Consider the following 23,611-nt stretch of genomic DNA (forward strand, 5'->3'; position numbering starts at 1 on the left):
CCGCGGCCAAGTCCCCATATTGCGCCGCGGAAGTCCCGGAATTGTGTTCCGGAAGCAGCTTCGCGGGGCGAGTGAAGCTCGGGCAGCCATTTCCGAAGAGGGCAAAACACCCGCCCTCCGCCTTAAAGAAACAGGAAGAAATAAACTGCTGACCAGCTTTAAGGCCTGTGGGAGGGGGTACAGGGTGGTTACTGTATGAGAGTAAAAAGAAAGAAATGTTATCGTCTCGCGTTTTTATAATGTCCTTGGGAGATTCGGAAGGTGGACGCCCAAGGTAGGGAAATACCCTTTTCTGGGTTCCCATATAGAACTTGGGCACCACGGATTTGGGCCATTAATTCTGCAGGAACACATCCGCAGAGTTCGCTTTCGAATGTACCTGTGCGTCGTGCCTGTCCATCTTTATGAATTTTGGCATATGACTCGATATGATTCTTGGAAAACAATATTTAAGTGAAGAACCCCACTCCCCCTCCAAGAGAAAGAACAGCGCAAGAACAGAGGGGAGAGAGAGCAGCCGTTTTTACAGGCTCTTAGGAGAGCAGTAATGTCTTGGAAAGACTTTTTTCCCTCTTGGGTTTGTGGGCGAAAGGGGCCACATGCCGACCTGACAAGCTCAGGAGAGGCCTGCATGGCAGTTTTGCAAACTCGGAGACCTAAAGTAACCACAAAGGATGGTCTGAAATTAAACTTTAACTAAAAGCAGTTATGGTGGGTAGTTACGTCCTGGGCCAGTACCTTCACTGACAAGGTCAACCTTTACCTTAACTGAGCCTATCTGTCTTTTTGCATCTATGATAACATACCCTTGAAATGTCTGGGCAACTTGTGACTTCTCTTTACCTGGAGCCCCTGGACACAACCAAATGTGCTGGGCCCCAGGACAGATACCACAGATTCCTTCATCATCATGTTAATTGTTCCTGCACCCACCTAAGTATGTGTCCATCATTTTACTTTTTATCCAATCCCAGGGGTTTCCCTGCTTTGCTTATCCCTCCTCCTTAATCTATCACCAATGAATTTCATGTAACCCACCTATGTTCCTTCTTTGATTGCTATGTATAAATACGGATGTAACCCCGCCATTCTCTGGAGCACTATCTCAATTTGTTGAGGTTCTGCTTCCCGGCATATGTGGACAGTTTGGCTCAAATAAACTCACAAAAATTCTTTACAGGTTTCAATGGTTTTTTTTACGTTAACAGGTTAATAAGGAAATCAGAGGCATTTGAAGAACACCCTTTTCCTTCAGTGTAAATATAGGTAATTCTCGTTATTTGTGCTAGTTATGTTCTACAAAGCTACTACCAACACTGAATTAGCTAATACTGAACCATTGCTCCCAGGGGAAAACAGGGCTATTCCCGGTGAGCCACTCACTGGTCACAACGTTTTAAGTCACCTAATCAATACAAAACCCTGTATTACGTGTTTCGGCTTAAAGACACTTTATCTGATATATGTTTTCCTATTAACATCGAGTTCATGGCCAATAGCACTGTAACTCATGCCCGAGTGAAGCTTATCTCTACATGTATTTTAGGCACATCACAGAGTTCTTGCACTTAAGAGCATTGGCTAGCACTTCAGCACTACCCTTAGGGACCATTTTAAACAGAAAAATTACCAACAAAAAGCACAAACGTGTGAAAAGCGTGGCACTAAATAGACTGTGAAGAGGATACTTGTTTACAGTGTGAGAGCTGAAATGAGAAGGCAGAGCTTTGCTTCCTTTGACCTAAGGAGGGAATGTGCACTTTGGGCAACTAAATTTTTCACCACTCTGCACAGATCTATAAACGGAGATAATAATTATGAAAGTAAGGATTTAATAAAAGGTAGCTGTGAAGATTCTGGTATAAGACACAGAGAGACAGAAATGTTTTATTTTTGCACCGACTTTGTATGCGAAACAAATGAATACACAAAATTGGTTAAATGAGCTATCAGATACTGAATAGATCAGGGGTGGGCAAACTTTTTGAATCGAGGGCCACAATGGGTTCTTAAACTGGACCGGAGGGCCGGAACAAAAGCATGGATGGAGTGTTTGTGTGAACTAATATAAATTCAAAGTAAACATCATTACATAAAAGGGTACGGTCTTTTTTTTTTTCTCGTTTTATTCATTTCAAATGGGCTGGATCCGGCCCATGGGCCGTAGTTTGCCCACGGCTGGAATAGATAATACACATACTTTAACAGGATTTTATGCAGATCCTTTGGGAAACTCAGAGGAAATTGAAAAGATAAAAGTGTTATAAAATCAAAAAGTAATATAGTGTAGATTCAATATATAAGGCATCTATTTAATACTTAGGTATTTTAGCCAAGAATGGGTATAATATGCCCTAAACCAGGGGACAGCAAACTGCAGCTTGCGAGCCACATGCGGCTCTTTGGCCCCTTGAGTGTGGCCACGAAGTTTCAATCGCACTGTACTTGCGTGCCCGCACGTGGTATTTTGTGGAAGAGCCACACTCAAGGGGCCGCAGTTTGCCAACCACTGCCCTAACCGGTTTGGCTCAGTGGATAGAGCGTCAGCCTGCATACTGAAGGGTCCCAGGTTCCATTTTGGTCAAGGGCATGTACCTTGGTTGCGGGCACAACCCCAGTAGGGGTTGTGCAGGTGGTAGCTGATCAATGTTTTTCTCTCTCATCGATGTTTCTAACTCTCTATCCCTCTCCCTTCCTCTCTGTAAAAAAAAAAATAAAAACAAAATCAACAAAATATATATTTTTAAAAAGGAATGGGTATAATAACCTATTTGGAATTATTGTTACAAATTTCTTCTGTTCTTCAAGAAACCTGTACCATTGCTGATGTAAACCTCCAAGTTAATGAAGTTACATAATCATATATACATGTGCCTAACATTCATATATGAATATAGAGTAAAAAAAAATTTTTTCCCTTTGGCTCTTAAAGAGTAGAATTTAGCAACATGTGGATTGCAAGGAAAAGCTAAAAAATAAAGATAAAAATTCAAGCCCTAACCGGTTTGGCTCAGTGGATAGAGTGTCGGCCTGCAGACTGAAGGGTCCCAAGTTTGATTCCAGTCAAGGGCATGTACTTTGGTTGTGGGCACATCCCCAGTAGGGGGTGATCAGGAGGCAGCTGATCGATGTTTCTCTTTCATCTAATGTTTCTAACTCTCTATCCCTCTCCCTTCCTCTCTGTAAAAAAAATCAGTAAAAATATATTTTTAAAAAAAGATAAAAATTCAAGTTTGAAATGTCTCTCAACACCTACACATGTTCTTATACTTCACGCTCAACCTCCAAATTCTGGAAAATGTTTCTCTATAACCTACTAACTCAATAAAAATATCCCAGGTTGTCATGGTGACATAGTTCTTTCCCCTGCAGAACATTGTAGTCTGGTGCAGTGGTTTCCTAATTCCTTATGGTTGTGAAATCTTTCTTTTTCTGTGTTTCACCTTTCCAGCCTAATACTACATCTGAGCCTGCTAGACCAGTGGCAAATTAAAGATTTAATTTGGAATAAGGTAAACTTAATTAATAGTAAATCAGTCTGGAAAGCTGATGAGATCCTTTGTGGGTATATGTCCTGCAATGGTCCTTGATGAAAACATTACAGCATTCAGTCCTTGCTAGAATTTCTCCTTTATTTCTTAACCTGTATGGGCTGATTAAATTTTAAAAATCTTGTCCAGGTTTTTAGAACAATGATAGGAAATTGGTAGTCAGGATATGAACTTTGGGTTAGCCATTCTCTTCCCTTCACCACTAAACCCTTTTTTAGTCCCATCTCTCAGTCCCAAAATGGGAGCTTTGCAGGTTTGTGAGTTCCTACAGTGCAGAGACTTGTGGGTGTCATGGATTTGAGCTCAGTTCTGACAAATGATCTTGCTGCCTACGTTGGTCTGCTTCAGGGCTCCTCAAGTTATCTTTGTGGGAAGGTATTCAAGAGCAAGGGCAGGTCTTGGCAAGGATTCCTTGGACACAGAGGAGAATGAAGAGGCTAAGAAATGGAACAGCAGAGGAAAGCAAGAGAAAGCTGCATGTAAGCAACAGGAAAACACTCTTTGTGGTTGTCTAATACCCATTTGAGGAGAGAAACCATACCTTTTGTTTGTCTACATAATGAATAAATAAATGGCTATTTGGTGGTACCATTACCAAGTATTTTGACTTTGCCCATGCCCAAAGCATGTTCTTCATGAAGGCTAATAAGGTATGTATCACTTTATTCTCTTTCATGAATCTTTAGTTCATAAGTAGTTATCTAAACCTGGAAAGCCTGGGATCCTAGAGGTAAAAAAAATATTTAAGGGAGTCTTTGAGCTCTTGCAATATTTTGAAAAATCTAATCAAAATTGAGGGAAAATCTGCAACAAGGTAGCAAAGGTTTCCCAAAACATTGAGTTTCCTTGCTCTTGACTGATAATACATGAGTTTAATATGGGCAAATATGTTATTTCATTTTGGTCACAAGCTCACGTCAGTAGTTATATGTCAATGACTTTGGTGAAGAAGATAAGACAAATCATTATAATTTAATATATTTAATTTTATTGGGAAAACAGAAACATCTTCAGAACCTTGGAGTTCAGACATTCCACAAATAACTCTTATCTTTTATTCACTGCAACACATACATGTCAGCCCTAAGTTAGCCAACATAAATATTACCACCCCGTCATAGGTGCTGTGCTTGAGAGGTAGATGAAATAGAGATGTGGGGGCAGAGAGGAAGGAACATCTAATCCTCCTTGAAAAAGAAAAGAAAAGAAAAGAAAAGAAAAGAAAAGAAAAGAAAAGAAAAGAAAAGAAAAGAAAAGATGGGGGCTGTGAAAGAAGGCTTTGGAAAGAAATTAGTCCGTGAGAGAGCTGATTCCTGAACGCTGGTGGGGTTTTCAAAAGAAACAGATGGCTTGAAGATCTGGAGGTGCTAATTACAAAAGGGTTTAGCTGAAACCTGGAGAAATGAGACTGACAGTTGACAGGGACCAGACTTAACGAATCCTAAAAACCATAGCAGAGAAATCATGGCAACAGCATCCACTGAAGACTTTTACAGAGGAGTAACCTGGTGACATATGCTTTAAAAATGGACAATTTTAATGATAATATGAAGCATGAATTGGACAGGGCTAGGAAGACCAGGCTCATTATTTTCTTAATTAAAAAACTTGTTAATTGGGTACAGCACACACACAGGAAAGTGCATACATATTAAATGTTTAGCTTGAAGAACTTAGAGACAGAACCTAGGGAGAGAACATGGCAAAAGATCCTGGACAGAACCTGGCTACAGAACTTGGCTGGAGAACCTACAGAACCTGGATAGAACATGGCAAGAGAACCTGACTAGAACCTGGTGACTGAACCTGGCTGGAGAACCTGAACAGAACCTGGCTGGAGAACCTAGCGAGGGAACATGGCTACAGAACCTGGCTGGAGAACCTGGAGAACCTGGCTGGAGAACCTAGTAAGAGAACATGGACACAGAACCTGGCTGGAGATCCTAACCAGAACTTGGCTAGAGATCCTGGCTAGGCTGCTGATCAACTGAAAAAAAAAATGTTTAGCTTGATAAATGTTTTCATATATATATATGTATGTATACATATGTATATATTTTTATGTAACCACTAACCAAATTAGGAACTTTTCCAACATCCCAGAAGAGTCTCTCTCCCATGCTTCCCAGGCAATACCCATTGTAGCTTCCACTCCTTCACCCCACATTCTATGGAGAACCTCTATTCTGGCTTCTATCACCGTAGATTCATTTTTCTTTACCTTTATATAAATGGAATCATGGGCTATGTAATCTTATGCCTGACTTCTTATGCTCAACATTACCTGTGTAATTTCTCCTTGTTGATGAATGTAGCAGTTCATCCTTTTTAATTGCCATGTATATCCCATAGTATGATTTTATACCACATTTAACTTATCCATCTTACTGCTGATTGACACTTGGGCTGTGTCAATTTTTTTGACCTTATGAATAATAGTGCTTAGAATGTTTTAATGTATCTTTTGTTAATGGATATACCCACTCACTATTCTTGGGTATATGTCCAGGAGTGAAATTGCTATTATAATCAGTATGCTTACTTTTAGTCATTCTGGTACCAGACTGTTAGGTGTACATCAGGCTATTATGAATAAAGCTGCTAAAGATATTCCTGATAGATCCTCCCTTCCCCCAACTGGTGGGTGGAATATGACGTAACCTGCAGCCCGGACATACCTGAGTGACTAACCGTGTACCTTATATGGACTATACATTGGATGACCAAGCCACACCTGCCAAATACCCTAAGCCCTTGTCCTATATGGACAATGCAGTAAGCCACCAATCAGTGTGCGCCGAGTACACTAAGCTCCCCACCCCTTCCCATTCCGCCCCTCAAAAGGCGTGCCCGCCCCTGCACGTGCTGCTGTCCTCCCCTTGCGAGACAGCCCGGCAGGTCCTTCTCCTCTAATAAAGCCCGTAGTCCTGGTTTTCGGCCTCTGTCTCATCTTTCAATTCCCATATAGGTCTTTCTATGGACATATATTTTCATTCCTCTTGAGTTCAGGTACCTAGGAATGAGATTGCTGTGACATCTGGTAAGCCTATGTATATAAGAAACTGCTAAACTGTTTCCCAATGTGGCTGTATCATTTTGAATTCCCACTGGCAACTTCTGAGAGTTCCAGGTGCTCCTGTCCTTGTCAGTATTGGGTAGTGTCAGTTTAAAAAAAAACTTTAGCCATTGTTGTAGTTCTAAGGTGATATCTCATTGTATTTTTTTTAATTGAAATAAAATTTATATAACAAAATTCATCAGTTTAACCATTTTAAAGTGTACGATTCAGTGATTTTTAGTATATTCCCAAGAATGTGCAATCATTACCATTAATTACTGATTCAATAATTTTAATTGTTGTAGGTCATGTATTCAGATGTTTTCTTTTTTCTTGAGCCAGTTTTGTTTTTGTTTTTTGTTTTGGCCAGTTTAAACATGCTTTCCTTTAGCTCTTTGAAAATATTTAAAATAGCTTCTTTAAAATCTTTGTCTAGTAAAGTCCAACATTTGGGCTTCCTCCTGGACATGGTTTTTATTGATTGCTGTTTCTCTAATTATGAGTTATACTTTCCTGTTTTTAGGATGCCTCATAATTTTTTGTTGAAAACTGAACATTCTGAATATAATAATGTGACAATTCTGGAAATCAAATTATTTTCCTACCTCAGAGTTCACTGTTACTACTTGGCTATTCCCTATCTCTCTTTCAAGATTCAGCTATAGTTTCAGCTCTATCATAAGAAAACCTTAACTAATCTTTCATTCTGAATTAGATGTGCTCTATAGCTCTCTCTCTCTCGCTCTCTCTCTCTCTCTCTCTATATATATATATCTTGGTACTTAGCATGATATATTTTAATTATTCTCTGTTTTTTTCCTACTAGATGCCACTAGATAGCAGGGACCATCTTTTTTAACTCCAATGCCTAATTAACATGTCTGGCATATAGAAGGTGGTGAATTCAAGTTTAATAAAGAATGATAGATTTATGCATATGTAGGCAGAGAAGGAGACAGTGATGAGGAAGAGATTAAAGGTACAGAAAGCAGCTCTAACCGGTTTGGCTCAGTGGATAGAGCATCAGCCTGCGGACTGAAGGGTCCCAGGTTTGATTCTGGTCAAGGGCATGTACCTTGGTTGCGGGCACATACCCAGTAGGGAGTGTGCAGGAGGCAGCTGGTCTATGTTTCTAACTCGCTATCCCTCTCCCTTCCTCTCTGAAAAAAAAAAATCAAAATATATTTTTAAAAAAAGGTACAGAAAGCAGAGTTGGGATGCCATTGATGAAACAATGTCTGCCAAAGAGGATAGGTTTCAGTGCACAGGAGGAGTGATTAGTTTTAAAAATGAGAGATATGTCTACATCTCAGGTCGGAATAGAAATGTGAGAACATGAAGTGATTGTTATAAGGGTTCATCCTTTTCTCCCTCTGTAAAGAAGTGGAGGCAGAGGGCAAAGGGTAGGGAGTCAAGACGAAGAGGAACAGAGGATTGAAGAAAATGACACAGACTTGGAATGACTGTTATGGAGAATGGCAATTTCCTGATCAAGGAAAGGTAAAGGAATTGCCAAGCAGTGGATAGAATCAATTGAAACCGGAAACTATCTTCCTAGTTTTGAGAGCTTGTCTGACTTCCCCCCACGCTCCGCCCCAAGCCAGACACAGGCTCCCACTTTTAGAATCTGAGGGGATGAATTTCAAAATTGACATAGGGTTGGGGCTTGCGGTGCAGGCAGAAAGGCGCACAGGTGGACAGGATGTCTGCGGAAAGTTCAAATGCTACTGTAGGTATTTAAAACGATAGACCGCGAGTGGGGAAGGAAAGAAGATGCTCGGCCAGGGTATCGCTCCACCCTTAATACTTGTGCACACCGGCTGGGCAGGGGATGGAGGTCAAGCTGCCACCGGAGTGTCGTGGCCGTAACAGCTGTCACAGAATCCGGAAGGGGACGGCGCTAGCGCACAAGCAGACTTGGGAGAGGCGTCTCGGTCCTCCGCCGCGACGGTCCTCGCCTACTTGCCAAACCCAGGCTCGGGGCGGTTCAGAACCTAAAAGGAAGTTTCCCGCCCCCGAGTGGCTCCGAGCAGCCTGACCCGGAAGTTCCTCTGCCGACCCGGAAGCAGAGCCGTGCGCCAGCGGCGCCGCGGTGGAGCCACCGCCCCCACCGCTGTGCGGCTGCTTCGCCCCGCTGGGGATCTGGGGAGCGCGGCGCCGGGCGCCCAGATGGTTCTCGGCCGGCGGCGGCGGCTGAGGCGGAGGGAGAATGACCTCTCCTCGGGAGCGGGGTGCCGACCTGGCCCGTTTCTACACGGTCACCGAGCCTCAGCGACACCCGAGGGGCTACACGGTGTATAAGGTCACCGCCCGGGTGAGTGCGGGTGTCAGGCGGGGGTGGTATCTTGAATTGGGAGGTGAGGGTCTGCGGTGGGGACCCTGGCGTGGGGGTGCCTGGCCCCGGTCGGAGCCGAGGGTGGGACTCGGGGCGCCTGATGCCGGGCGTGCGTCAGAGGGGGGACTTGGGGAAGGCTGGGGAGCGCTGAGGGTGGGGTGCTCGGGACTCCACCCGGGAAGGCTGCGGAGTCGTCCCCGTTCCCGGTGGGGCAGGGGTTGATGGTTTTCCATGGATGACTCAGCCCCCCATCCCATTTGAACTTTCTCTTCGGAGGCTGAAATTTGCAGAAGTGGGTTTGCTTGCTTCCGAGGGATGTGCAGGTTAAAGATAGAATTTATTGTCTTATCTTACTTATGTAATGGGCCTTTCTTCCCTCGGCCATTTAGACAGCGTCATTGTTTGCCCTGAGGCAGACGGACTCTCGAGGATGTCGGTGTTAGGGTCACAGCCCAGGACCTCTGCCGCCTGCCTTTTTGCCTTTGAGTCTTTCATGGTTTTCGGTGGGAGACAGAGGAGAAATCCCACGGAAGTTTACTTGGGCGAGCTGCCTTGAGAGCACATTTAAAGGCTGCGAGTCTCCTCTATGTTAACTTAACCGGGTTCAATTCGTAGTACCCGCTTTGGTACTAAAAATTGCTCTTGCTCCTTGTAAAGAGAGCTTGTGTCTCTCTCCTTGGGAAATAAAGAAGAGTACGATTAAGTAAGTCTATGTGTAGTAGGAATGTATGTGTGTGTGAGTATGCATATGTATCAGGCATTTTGTACACATCACCCAAGTTACTGCTAATTTTAACGAGGAGGAAACTGAGGTTGCCGGAGGTGTTGTAACTTGCCCAACTTTACACTGCAAGTCAGCAGCGCATCTGGAATTTGAGGCCACTTCTGCCTAACTCCAAATGATACAAAAAGTTCAGAATTAGCTTTGTCATTGCCATTCCTTGCTTGAAAAAGGAGAGGTACAGATAGCAGTGATCCCACAATACACGTCTGGAGGATGCAGTGATCATGTGTGACAGCTCAGGAACTAGGTCTTGAGAACAACTTGGCATGTGCTTTATAGAAATGGTGCACAGTTGAGACAAATGTCAGAAGGTGGGATGAGCAAGTTTGTTTAAAGATAAGACCAGGCCTGGCCTAGAGGTTCTGTGTTGTGAATAGAGGGAAATTTGCTACTCCTTGTTTGCAAGTAAAGTTGTTATATAGGTGTAGTATAAAAGTTTGTTTTTTTTTTAAGATTAAGGGCCCTTATTATACCACTCTTGAAACCATTGTAGGCCTTGGGACCTTCAAACATTGAGGCTTAGTTTCCTAATATAATTTATGGAATTGGAACAATTTTCAACATATGTAATGTTTCCCTCATGGCACCCCGTTCATCCCTTATTATAACACCGCAGTTATATTGTATTAATCTGTTATATGTCTGTGTCTCTAGTATATTCAGAATAGGTCTTTATCATTGGTATTTGTTTCCTTTTATAACAGCTAAGACAGTGCATGGCACACAGTGTCTAAAAAACATCGTGTTTTTTTAAAAATATATTTTATTGATTTTTCTACAGAGAGAAAGGGAGAGAGATAGAGAGCCAGAAACATCAATGAGAGAGAAACATCGATCAGCTGCCTCCCGCACACCCCACAAAGGGGATGTGCCCGCAACCCAGGTACATGCCCCTGACCGGAATCGAACCTGGGACCCTTCAGTCCGCAGGCCGATGCTCTATCCACTGACCCAAACCGGTTTCGGCTAAAAAACATCGTTGAATGTTTTCCTCTCCATTCTAGGCAACACGGTCAGTAAGGGTTTAGTTCCAGGCACTAAATGCTGCAAGGGATAGAGGCTGAATAAAACATGGACCTTCTTTCAAGGATATTCATAGTAGAAGAGAGTTTACAGGTTTTGAAGAAGTATAGTACAAGGCAGAAAGTGTTAAGTGCCACGGAGAATAGAAAAGAGCTATGGGATTTCAGAAGACAGAGATTGCTTCTGGCTCAAGGAATCAGGGAACATGTACCAATTAAGACCGTGGTGAAAGATGAGAAGAATCCAGATAGGTGGTGACAAAAGGGGAGGGCCTTGTAGGTGGAAGGGTAGCTAGAAGGGAGAGAGCCAATAAGAGCTTGAAGGCATAAATGTGTTTGGAACTTGAATAGCAAACACTGTGTATGATAATTGCTTGTATTCTTACTTTACAAAACGAGAGGTTAACCCTATTCAGATCTTAAGTATCTTTTCTTAAGCTGTGAGCTATTTACTGGACTAACTTTTATGACAACATAAATTAGAACACAAAGTAGCACATTGCCTCAGGACTAACCAAATCTATATAATATGCATGCTACATATTGCTGAGGTTATTTGAACTTGAAAATTGCTTACACTGCTTTTCTTCTCTTTGTAAATGTTTATGTCCTCATTTGTTGCTTTGGTGACAGATTTTAATTTTAATGTTTGAGGGTCAACATGGAGATATACTTAAAAAGTAACTGTACTTAATATTATAAAACAAGTAAAATATTGGTTAATTTTTTTTGAGTCTTTTTTTTTTTTAAAATATATTTTATTGATTTTTTACAGAGAGGAAGGGAGAGAGATAGAGAGTTAGAAACATCGATGAGAGAGAAACATCGATCAGCTGCCTCCTGCACATCTCCCACTGGGGATATGCCCGCAACCCAGGTACATGCCCTTGACCGGAATCGAACCTGGGACCCTTCAGTCCGCAGGCCGACGCTCTATCCACTGAGCCAAACCGGTTTCGGCTTTTTTTTGAGTCTTAAGGAGGAAAAAAAACATCTTTCCTCAGGAGAATTAACCAGGTAAGTAGTATTCTTCTGAGAGAACTTTATGAGATAAAAATTAGGAATGTCTTCTCTATGTTTCCTGCCACTGATTTACTTTAAGCTTTAAGGAATAATCTCTAAATTATTGATCCTTACAGGGTTTTTTATGAAAGAGTAGATTTAGAATAATCAGAAGTATCATTATTAAATTTTGGGTAGCATAAAAGCTCTTGCATCTTCTTAAATCTCCCATATATATATATTTAAATCTATTTTATTGATTTTTCACAGAGAGGAAGGGAGAGAGATAGAGAGAGTTAGAAACATCGGTCGGCTGCCTCTTGCACATCCCCCGCCCGGGATGTGCTCGCAACCCAGGTACATGCCCTTAACCGGAATCGAACCCGGGACCTCTCAGTCCGCAGGCTGACGCTCTATCCACTGAGCCAAACCGGTTTCGGCTCTCCCTTATATTTTTTTAAAAAAATATTTTTCTGGAACCTTGTGGCCAGTTACAAGCTTGTTAACATATTTTCTAGTTAAACTCTGTGTTGCTTATTACTTTTTATCTAGAATAAGTACCTCTATTCAGAATTGGAAAATTCTTTTGTAGGTTTCTTTGATTCTTTAGTTGAAGGAGACAGAGATATAAAAGAACCATTAGCAGTTTTGGCTTGTTTCATCATGCTAAGTTTACAAAATTCTCATACTGTGATATAGATTTCTCATCAACATTAAGTTAATGGTAGTTCTTGCTTGTATTCTTTCCATGAGTATGGAAAGCAAAAGGTATGCCTTTATGTAAAAAAGGCAGTGTTGCTTTATGACTTTATTTTGTTTATATGACTTTATTTATATACAATAAAATTCACCAATTTTAAGTGTACAGTTTGATGAGTTTGGACAAATATATACATATTGGGTGTCCCCCAAAATATAGACACACATTTTGAATAATTATAAAGGCAGTGTGTATTAAAGCACATTTTATTTTCAAAATTGAGCTATCAGCCATAACAGTGTGTGTACATTTTTTGGGGACACCTGTAGTTGTGTAAGCACCACCATGGTCATCATGGCAGAAGCTCCCTGATGCTCCTTTGTGGTCAATTCCCTCTCTCCACTCCCTGTTTCTAGGCAAACTCTGGTCGCCTTTTTGTGATAGATTAGGTGTGTTTTCTAGAATTTTGTATAATTGAAATTGTACAGTATTTACTTTTCTTTCTGGTCTGGCTTCTTTAACTTAGCATGATTATTTGAGATACAACTATGTTGCCTGTTTTTATTCTCTTTTATTGCTGACTGATATTCCATTGTGTGGTTATATTACCATTAATCAGTTTACCTGTTGATGGACATTTGGGTTGTTTCCAGTTTTTGGTTATGAAGACAGCTATTATAAACATTTGTATACGAGTATTTGTATGGGCATGTGCTTTTATTTCTCTTGATAGCACATATACTTATAAACTGTAGCTTAATACTAAGTCCTTTTTCAAAAAAAATCTTTCTTGTTGAAATTATTATATATGTCCCCCTTTCACCCCCATTAGCCCTCTCCAGCCTGCCCCCATCTCCCACCCCAGGCTTTCACCACCAAATTGTCCCTGTCCATGGGTTATGTGTGTGTGTGTGTGTGTGTGTGTGTGTGTGTGTGTGTGTATATATTTAGTCTTTTGTTGATTACCTTTCACCCACCCACTCTCCCCTGCCTGCCTTCCTAAGCTTATATCCTTGTAAACTGTAGCTTAATACTATGTCTTTAAAAAAAATCTTTTATTTTTAAATTACAGTTAACATACAATATTATATTAGTTTCAGTTGTATAACCCAGTGGTTAGACATTTATATAACTTATAAAGTGATCACCCCGATAAATCTAGTACCCATCTGACACCATACATAGTTATTACAATATTATTGATTATATTCCCTATGCTGTACTTTACATCCCCATGACTATTCTGTAACTACCAATTTGTACTTCTTAATTCCTTCTACTTTTTCATCCATCCCCCCAACCCTCCTCCCATCTGACAACCATCAAAATGTTCTTTGTATCTATGAATCTAATTCTATTCTGCTTGTTTGTTTATTTTGTTTTTTATATTCCACTTATAAGTGGAATCATATGGCATTTGTCTTTCTTTGTCTGACTTATTTCACTGTCTGACTTATTTCACTCAGCACAATACCCTCTAGGCCAGTGGTTCTCAACCTGTGGATCGCGAACAATGAAAATACATCCTGCATATCAGATATTTGCATTACGATTCATAACAGCAGCAAAATTACAGTTATGAAGTAGCAACAAAAATAATTTTATGGTTGGGAGTCACCACAACATGAGGAACTGTATTAAAGGGTCGTGGAATTAGGAAGGTTGAGAACCACTGCTCTAAGCCTTTCCATGTTGTTGCAGATGACCAGATTTCATCCTTTTTTTTATGGATGAGTCATATTCCATTCTATATATGCATCACTTCTTTATCTGTTCATCTATTGATGGGCACTTAGGTTGATTCCATATCATGGCTATTGTAAATAATGCTGCAATGAACACATGGATGGATATGTATTTTTGATTCAGTGTTTTGGGTTTTTTTTGATAAATACCCAAAAGCACAGTTCCTGGATTATATCTGAGCTCCTTATGAAATATTTGTTAAGTAGATAATATAATTTAGCACACTGGAGAGGACCTAATGACAATTTGATCTGTTGATTATTATGGGCCTGAGGTAGGCCAAGCTATAAAGTCTGGTCTTTGTTTAAGAATAGGCAAGAGGGCTCATTTTAAGATTTTTTTTTTGTTTTTGTTTATTAGGGAACTGGTAAAAAAGCAATTCATGGCTAGTGCCAGAGCAAGTATTCAAATCCCTTTCTTCTTAATTCTTTCTGTTCTGCCAGCGTGCTTCTTCAGCTTTTGATTGGCATTTCTTTGTAAAGACAAAATGGATTTACCTAACAGCCAATAGGAATATTTCTCACATACTTGGAATTTTAATGTCTAGGAGGGCTGGTTTCATTGTGTCCCGGAAAGAGCACTTTGTTTAGAATCACAGAGTTGTGAGATTAGGTACTGCCTTGTTATTGATTAATATTATTAGTATTACTGTGTTACTGTATGCTCTTGGGCCTTGATTGTCTCATCCTATGAGGCAGGGTTTTGCTGAATGAAGGAAAAGATTTAATTTCTTAGCACAGTAGGAGATAGTTACTTTGTTTTCCTAAATTGAGAATTTGCTTTTGACATTAACAGAGGCGGATGGATCACAAACATCACAGTAGCATTTTCCACTGTGTTCCAAATTTTAGTAGGTGTCACACTAAATACAAAAATAATAATAAATAAAAAACATATGATAAAAATAGAAAATAGAGTAGATAGATGACCTTGGGAAATACTATATAGCTTCCTTTTGGAGATTTACAAGGCATCATAAAGTACTGTGTGTTTCTTTTTTAAACAAAGGTAAACTGAGTTCGTCATTAGTCTTTTGAGATCACTGATTTTAAAGAATACCAGTATTCCATGCAGTGTGGTTTGTGAAGCAGTGCTTTAGGGTAATAATTTTCAACATGACTTGGCAATAGAATTCTATCTATATCTATCTATCTATCTATCTATCTATCTATCTATCTATCTATCTATCATCTATCTATCGAGACTTCTCAAGTAAGTACTTAATGAGCCATTGGTAGTTAACGCTTGCAACAGAAATTTATGAACTTTAAATGAAAGATATCACTGCTTTAAATTCCAACTTTTATCGAATTTGTTGGCTGAATTTTGTGACAAAATATTGAAATTCACCTCAGGGAAAGATTACGAAGTAGTAATAGTCTATATCAGAGTGAATGTTGTATTTTTGTTTTAGAGTTGATATTACTTGTTGAGATCATTGCTAATATAGTATTAAAAGTTATAAATAGCTTGGTCTCAGGGTTCAACTTTGTTCATTTTCAGTATGGTCATATTCTTACTTCAGATTTCTGATTGGTTTTCTTATTTTTCATCAGTTTTGCTGAAGAGAATTATATAATTAGAAAGAGTTGTTACTAATGGACATCTAGGCTCAGCCCATGTTATTCTAACCCCTTTGTTTTTGGTGTCCACGTCAGAGGACACATTCTTAACTGATTTAAATGAGATTACACCTGTGGGTCTACTGAACACCTCATAGTGGGTTGTCATTTGGTTGAACTTGGTAAGGTATCTGGCTAGTGATTATGTTTTTATAGTGTAGTGGCATAGGAATCAAGCCTGATGTATTCTCCATTATACTTCAGTACCTACCTGCAGAGTAGGCACTAATATTTGTTGAATAAGTGAAAGAATAAGTAAAATCTAATGGTTGACAGGGTTTTGTGGAGTACATAAACAATTACTGCTGTTTTTGTTTTGGGCTGCAGTAGTGTTGAGTTGATCCTAATCCCCAGTTCATGGTACTGTCAGTAGTTATCAAAAATGTTTTCTTCCTTTCATCTATAGGCAACCATTTTTATGTGTTTAATGTATCTTTTAGTTTTTGCAAAATGCGTATGGTAGCATCAAGTTCATGAATTTTACATTTATATAGATGTTATTATGTATTTAATGTGAGATTTTCCCACTCTACATTGCTTTTTAATGATTTAAGCACCCAGCCTTCTTTTCTAGTTTTGTGAGGAAATCTTTCTAAATGGTGTTAGACTTTTTGGCTTTTGTAATTAGAGAAATCTGAAAGAATCCTCCCTCCTCCTCATTGCTCAGAGAATGAAGATAGCATTGTCCTTGAATGCTGATTATAATTTTTTATAATTTTTGTTTTCTTTTTGTTTTCTGCACCATTAGGTGGTCAGTGATTACTTCTCATAGATATTGGTGTATCTGAGCATTGTGGCTGTATTTTTTTTTTTTCATTGAAATTTTTATTGAGCTAATTGTAGATTCACTTCCAGTTGTAAGAAATAATTCAGAGCAATCCCTGTATACTTTGTCCATTTGCAGCTGCTTTATATATTTTTAATTTATATGGAGTCTGAGAAGAGGATAGACAAGTTTGGTAGAATAATGTCAAGTGAAAGTGAAGGCTGAGGCATTCTCGCGTAAATGTAATACATGAACTTTAGTATTTGGACTTTATTTCAGTTGCCTTTTTGCTGGATTTTTTAGTATGTGTTTCAGATAGTGAAGTTATATAGCTGAGTTCTGTGTAAGTGACGTAATATGGTATTTCCTTCTTTTTTTTAAATCCTTACCCGAGGACATTTTTTCCATTGAATTTTAGAGAGAGTGGAAGGGTGAGGGAGAGACAGAGAGAAATACTGATGTGAGATGTGAGAGAGACACATTGATTGGTTGCCTTCCACATGCCCCTGACCAGGGCCAGGAGCCTGCAACTGAGGTACGTGCCCTTGACTGGAATTGAATCCTAGACCCTTCAGTCTGCAGGCCGACGCTCTATCCACTGAGCCAAACTGGCTAAGGCTATTTCCTTATGCTTTAAGTCAGTGGTTCTCAACCTTCCTAATGCTGCGACCCTTTAATACAGTTCCTCATGTTGTGGTGACACCCAACCATAAAATTATTTTTGTTGCTACTTCATAACTGTAATTTTGCTGCTGTTATGAATTGCAATGTAAATATCTGATATGCAGGATGTATTTTCATTGTTACAAATTGTACATAATTAAAGCATAGTGATTAATCACAAAAACAATATGTAATTATATATGTGTTTTCCGATGGTCTTAGGCGATGTGACCCCTGTGAAAGGGTCATTTGACCCTCAAATGGGTCGTGACCCACAGGTTGAGAACCGCTGCTTTAAGCAAATTGAACTTTTTATACAAATACTATTGAAAGTAATTATACAAATGTGAAATCTTAAATTTTGATAATGATGAGATATTTCTGTGTATGTTTTGTTTCAGGTTATTTCACGAAGAAATCCAGAGGATGTCCAGGAGGTAACATGTTATATGAAAATTTTATTTTATATGTTTGACAAAAAATTAACTAAATGCCCGATTGAACAAATTGAATTGTTTGTCAGTCTTTGTGTTGGTATGTTTGTGTGGAGATTGTCTTCAGCTCACAAAACAGTATCAGAAGTGTCCTAGTTCAGACCTATTAAGTATATTTTAAGTTGTCATAGGTTTTAAGTTATATGACTAAGAATTTAAAGATTATTCAGATGTATTAAATATGTGTTAGATTTTAGTCGATGTTAAATTATAAAAATAAGATTTTTAGAAATTATAGTGCTATTTAATAATGTAATAATTTTTCTCATACTCATCAGATTTCAATATTAGTTAAGGGCTCCTATTTACCTATTTCTAAATTATGATGCCTGATTAATATAAACTTGAAAAGTATTTGGTAACTAGTATTCATTTTAAAGATTATAATATTAAGTTATGGGTTTCTGTGTACTTCCATTTTTATATTGAGTTGACATGTTGACATCTTGGAAAACTGCTTTGTATGTAGATGTTTCTTTTTTAAATTTTGTAGATGCTAAGTTTCTTTTTTCAACTCTCCCTTTCTCTAAAATGATACCAGTTTGTTAAGGTTTTTGCTTAAAACTATGGTTCTGTATTTGTTATTATTTTGTACTTATATACCTTTAGGAATCCTATTGGAGGAGCTTACTTATTTTAACAGTTTTAAAATTTACTTTTATATTAGTGCTTGTTCATTTTCTTTAAAAAATTAATTTATTGTTTAATTACAGTTGACATACAGTATTATATTAGTTCCAGGTGCACAACATAATGATTAGACATTTATATACCTTCCAAAGTGATCACCTTGATCTCATTTTCACTAAGATTAGAAGAACATAGCATGTTGGGGATTTTATTTCTTATTAAAGAAACAGACATTGTAAATGAGCCGTCTTAATTCTGCAACAGTATTTTTTTATTTTTTATTGAATTTTAATGTCTTTAGGTGGGGTATGTATTTTCGATTTAGCCATAAGCCCCACTACTTCTTACAGAAAAATTGATTCATACATTTAAGTGGCTTGATTCATACATTTAAGTGGATTGTTTGGTACTGCTTGGTTTGTGTATGTGACATCAGATTTAGAATATATTTTGACTTTTATACATTACCATTTCTTATTATATCTAATATGGTATTTGTTTTTTCTCCTATGGTTAAAAAATAGTTCAATAAAGGACATATTTTTAAAAGATTCTTTACTATTTTCCTAGGGTTTTAAGATATCTAACTCCTCCCTACATCCCCTAGCCCCAATAGCCATGAAGAGACTATTGTAATGTTATTTTGGAAGAAAAGAAGATGTATCTATATATCTATCCTTCTAAAATGGCAGAGAAAGTGATTTGCACCATTGATTGAAGTACTCTCTTTACTTAAGTGTCAGCTGATTAGTATGAACTGTTCTTTAGGATTTAGAATTCTTTAGAGTGTTGAATTAGTAGTCAATGCCAGGGTTTTCTGCTTTTGAAATTTACAACTCTCTTAAACTGAAAGTGGGTTGTGTTTCTTTTGAAAATATTGTCTGATTGCTATGCTGTAGTTTGTAGCTTGATGTTCCCCTTTTCCAGGGAGAATCCTGAACCAACCTATCATGAACATACTCTCTGCCATTTCCTTAATCCTTTTTTTGGAAAAACTCTTTTATAATAACAACTGTTGGTGAAACATTCATCAGAAAACTCTTGTAAGTGTCCTTTAGTTAGATGATTGCATGGTCCTTTGTTAGAAATGCTATAAAAAACCCCAAAACAACCATGTCTTCTATTTGGCTTCTTAAAATATAGAATAACCTCAAAATTATAACAATATTTTTTAGTTTCCCATATGTTTCATTGAAACATTGGGATTCTCATTAAGGAGAGGAATTCACCCTTTAGAATTTGTTTCCATTTCCTTTTCTTTTACTTTCTCTTTCTGTTAATTGATTCATTTAGTTATTGCTTTAGAATTTAGACTTTGCAGGAGTATTGAGGATTAGTCAATGTATACTTAATCTAACCAAATATGGGGCTAAAAATATGCTCTCCTTATAAAATGAGAAATTTTGCTGTTTGTTTTATACATACATACATACATACATACCTACCTACCTTAGCACGTGCAGTGTTTTCTTCCTAAGAATGCTTAAATACTAACATGGAATAAATAATTTTAAAATTATCAGCTTTTTTTTCTTATCTGTTAGACTTTTTCTCTAAATTTTTATTTATTAAGAGCAGCATGGATGAATTGGAAGGGGAGCAATAACAGTCAATGTGGCCTCTTGTTCAGAAGAGTCTCTAGGGCATGAATACTTGTATCAAGTAAAGGGAGAGATGGAAATATGCCCTCCCTCTCCCACCCTTTAAAGAGAGTAATCTATCTGGCTCTGTTTCTCTGTAGGTAGTACATTTTACTGGTGTCAGAAATGTGTCAAGGGAAAGAAAATTAGTAAGTAATAGTATGGTAGATGATTCAGAAGGTTCTAGTACTATGGAAGAGTAAAAAGGAAAAGTTAATTGAATTGAGTGGTTTTGTAAAATACAAGAGATCTAAAGGTTTTTGGTATCATTAAATGAAGTTATCTTGCCCTAACCAGTTTGGCTTGGTGGATAGAGTGTCAGCCTGCGGTCTAAAGGGTCCTGGGTTCGATTCCCGTCAAGAGCATGTACCTTGGTTGCGGGCACAACCCCGGTAGGAAGTGTGCAGGAGGCAGCTGATCGTTGTATCTCTCTCATCGATGTTTCTAACTCTATCCCTCTCCCTTCTTCTCTGTAAAAAACCAATAAAATATATTTTTAAAAAATGAAGTTATCTTAAAACTTTTTAATGTAAAAATAAGGGAATGTTTCTAATAATAATTAAGCTTTTATTAAATTTGTAGTCTATATATGATTGTCATTAAATTACTATTTAATTGAGGAATTTTACTCATAATTTTAATGAATAAGAAATTTCTGCAGAAATGGTTCAATACAGCAATAGCTGTTAAACGGTGATTTTTATTTCATTTTATTTTTTCCATCACAATTTAACCCATCTATGTGCTCTCCCACCTCCACCCACTCCCCTTGATTTTTTTCTATAATAGGAAAAATTTGATTATTAGAGAAAATAATTTTTTGCATGTATCTGTTGCAACTATGTGTAGTCTAATTATAAACATTTATACTTGTTCATATAATGGGAGTGTGCTTCTGTTTACTTTTCCATTTTTAAGGTTTCTAGAAATGTCCAAACTTAAAAGGAGTCAGTAAATGGTGACATTTTGTGATGTTTTGGTTTCCTGCTTTCTTGAGGGGTTACATTTGTTCTTAGATCATTCAGTTCTAAAGTTGTAGTGTGAAAATAAGGAATATGGGAGTGAATAAATTAGGACATGGTGAAGAAACAGATTCTCACCTTGTGGGGGTGGTTCTTATTCTTGCTCTGACAATCTACTGGTTTATATACCATGGTATTATTATCATTATTATGACTAAATTAACTTTTGCCCCTTAAGTTACACTGCCTTTATTTTACAGTGACCCTAAATAGAATATACATTTTATCTGCAGATCTGTTTCCATGAGCTCTATAGTCTATTGAATAGCTCTAATTTCTAGTTTATAATGGCTTTACATTTATCTTATATAAGATTACTTTTACAAGCCAGTCACTCATTTTCTCCTTAAGCCCTTTGGCACTGTGGTACCACCATAATTTGCTCTATTTTAAAAATATGAAAGTAACATTGTTTTTTTTCCCATGGCAGAATTATGTTCATGTATTAAAATTAAAAACTACAGAGAAGCACAAAAATAGGAAAATTAAAATCACTTTAATTTTACTTTTTCCAAGGACCTTTGCTTTTCAAGTATTGGTCTGGCTCTCTCAATTCCTCTTGCTTTGTCTTTTACTGGAACTGTTGGTTCTTTGCCCTCAGCATTTGTCTCATTCACTTCCATTTTAAAATAACATTTCTTCTGTGTACCCTCTCTCACGGCATAGTCAAGCTTCTTAAACACTCTGGACTTGGTGTTCTTTTCCTTACTTCTGGCTGGCCCCTGGGTGTTAAGGTTCCGTATCATTCTGTTGTTAGGTTCCTCATCTCATTACAGATGCTGAGCAACCTTTACTGCTTGACCCCAAATTAATTCATCTTGCTTAGTTCTTGCTCTCGAACCATAAACCCGTCCACCCTATGGGACATCTCCAATTAGATGTGTCACAAGTACCTAAATCAAATGTATCTAAAGTTGAACTTTGTTCTTATCGCCAAACAGCTTTTTCTCCCTTGGCTTTTCTTCTTAGGGAATAGCATCACCATTTATCCAGTTGCAAAGCTAAAATTGCAGTAATTATATTTGGCACCGTTCTCCTTTTAAAAACTTCATCTACAACCCTTCTTTCTGTCTTTATTTTTGTTGGTTTAATCACTACTTCCCTTTAGGTCACTCACCTAAGGTAATACTTTCTGTGAAGCCTTCTTAGAGATCCAATGCTGGTGGAGGTGCTCCTTCCACATCGCTCTGGGCTGCCCCTTCTAGGGTTGATCGCACTGCTGTCTTGTGATGTGCTTACTGTGTTGGCTTATCTTCCTCACTAAACTGGAACTCTTTGAGGGCAGGGGTTGTTTCTCATTTCTTCATTCTTTGTGCCAACACAGTACCTACCTACCACAAAGTAGGGCCATGAAATACTTGTTTTGATGACCACTTTTGTTGTTGAGTAAATGAATAAAAGCAAGCATCAGGAGGGAGCAGTTTACTTAAGTTAATTCATGCGACAGTTTGATTAGTCCCCTAGATTATGTATGTGTTAGAAACAAGAAACTTATTAATCATGATAGAATTTTTGGTAGTTTGACAAAGTTTAGTGAAGGATTTCACACATACATACAGTAAATTTTTAATATTGACTTTGTTAGAATTGAGGTAGTAGGTTTTTTTTTTTTTTGTTTTTTTTTTTAGCAAAGGCCCCAATATACTAGGTGATGGAATTTAAAATGTAGTTTACTCATTTTGTGGAGACTGAGGGGTGAATCAGTGATATCAAGGCCATGTTCAAGTCCTTTTCCTTTATAAAGTTTTTTTCCTGATTTAATCTGAACGAGGTTAAACAATAATTAGAAATTATGAAGGTATATTTATTTTTTATATGCTGTATAATCTAAATGAATGTTATTTTTGAAATATACTACTTTTAATGGTATTCTGATCAAGATTCACCTTGCTTTCAGAAATCTTATTACTACTTTAAATTGAGATTTAGGAAATAAAAAGTTCATGTTAATTACTTGCTACATAGTTATTTTTCCCTCAGTGTTATTCACTTTGTTTATCCTTTTAGGCAAATGCTGAGTATGTACTTTGTGTTTAAAAATTGTCTAAATTAATTACTTTGTGTTTATAAATATGCTGTTTTTGAGACAGAATATATATTTTGACATCTAGCTCATTTCCATGGCCAGTCGTAATTGGATTTTGAAGAGGTTAAATGAGATTTTAGGTAGGATAGACCTTTGTACCAAGTTGAATGTTTTTCCAGTTTGAACAAGACAGTACTTATTTAAAATGCAACTTTCATTTAAAAATGTAGTAAAACTTGATTGCTAACAACTGTAATTAATGTTTTGACACAAAATGACATTTCCCCCTAGTGTTTTGCTTGGTCATACCATTATTTGCTTATTTTTTTCCATAGGTAGAAAAATGACTAAGCTTTAGACATAAGATGTTGCAAACTGTACAAAAGAATAAAGTGTTCTCATCATGGTTAAAAATAAAATAAAATAATGAAATTTAAAAGTTGGGACATTTGGAGGGAAAATTGCTGTTCTATATTTTTAAAGCAAATGTTAGTTAATTTTAGACATGTAACCATATTGGTTAGAACATACACTTGTTTGTCTTGGTATG

The 23,611-nt window shown here is 37.8% G+C and overlaps 1 protein-coding gene across 11 annotated transcripts in view; it reads left to right on the top strand.

Moving 5' to 3' along the window:
* The first annotated feature begins 8,674 nt into the window (after window positions 1-8,674).
* RPS6KC1 (ribosomal protein S6 kinase C1) overlaps window positions 8,675-23,611 on the top strand; it is a 141,640-nt gene continuing 126,703 nt past the window's right edge. For 7 of the 11 annotated variants that reach the window (XM_059674159.1, XM_059674156.1, XM_059674162.1 and 4 more), the window contains exons 1-2: window positions 8,675-8,923; window positions 17,651-17,686. In XM_059674159.1, the coding sequence (XP_059530142.1) occupies window positions 8,819-8,923; window positions 17,651-17,686 (141 nt within the window). In that variant the 5' untranslated portion in view covers window positions 8,675-8,818. Of the gene's footprint in view, window positions 8,924-17,650; window positions 17,687-19,300; window positions 19,417-23,611 lie in introns of all 11 variants that reach the window. The other 4 variants (XM_059674157.1, XM_059674165.1, XM_059674166.1 and 1 more) reach the window with 3 other exon arrangements.

The sequence above is a fragment of the Myotis daubentonii genome, chromosome 18 (genome assembly GCF_963259705.1).
Source record: "Myotis daubentonii chromosome 18, mMyoDau2.1, whole genome shotgun sequence".
In the NCBI taxonomy this organism is placed as follows: Eukaryota; Metazoa; Chordata; class Mammalia; order Chiroptera; family Vespertilionidae; genus Myotis; species Myotis daubentonii.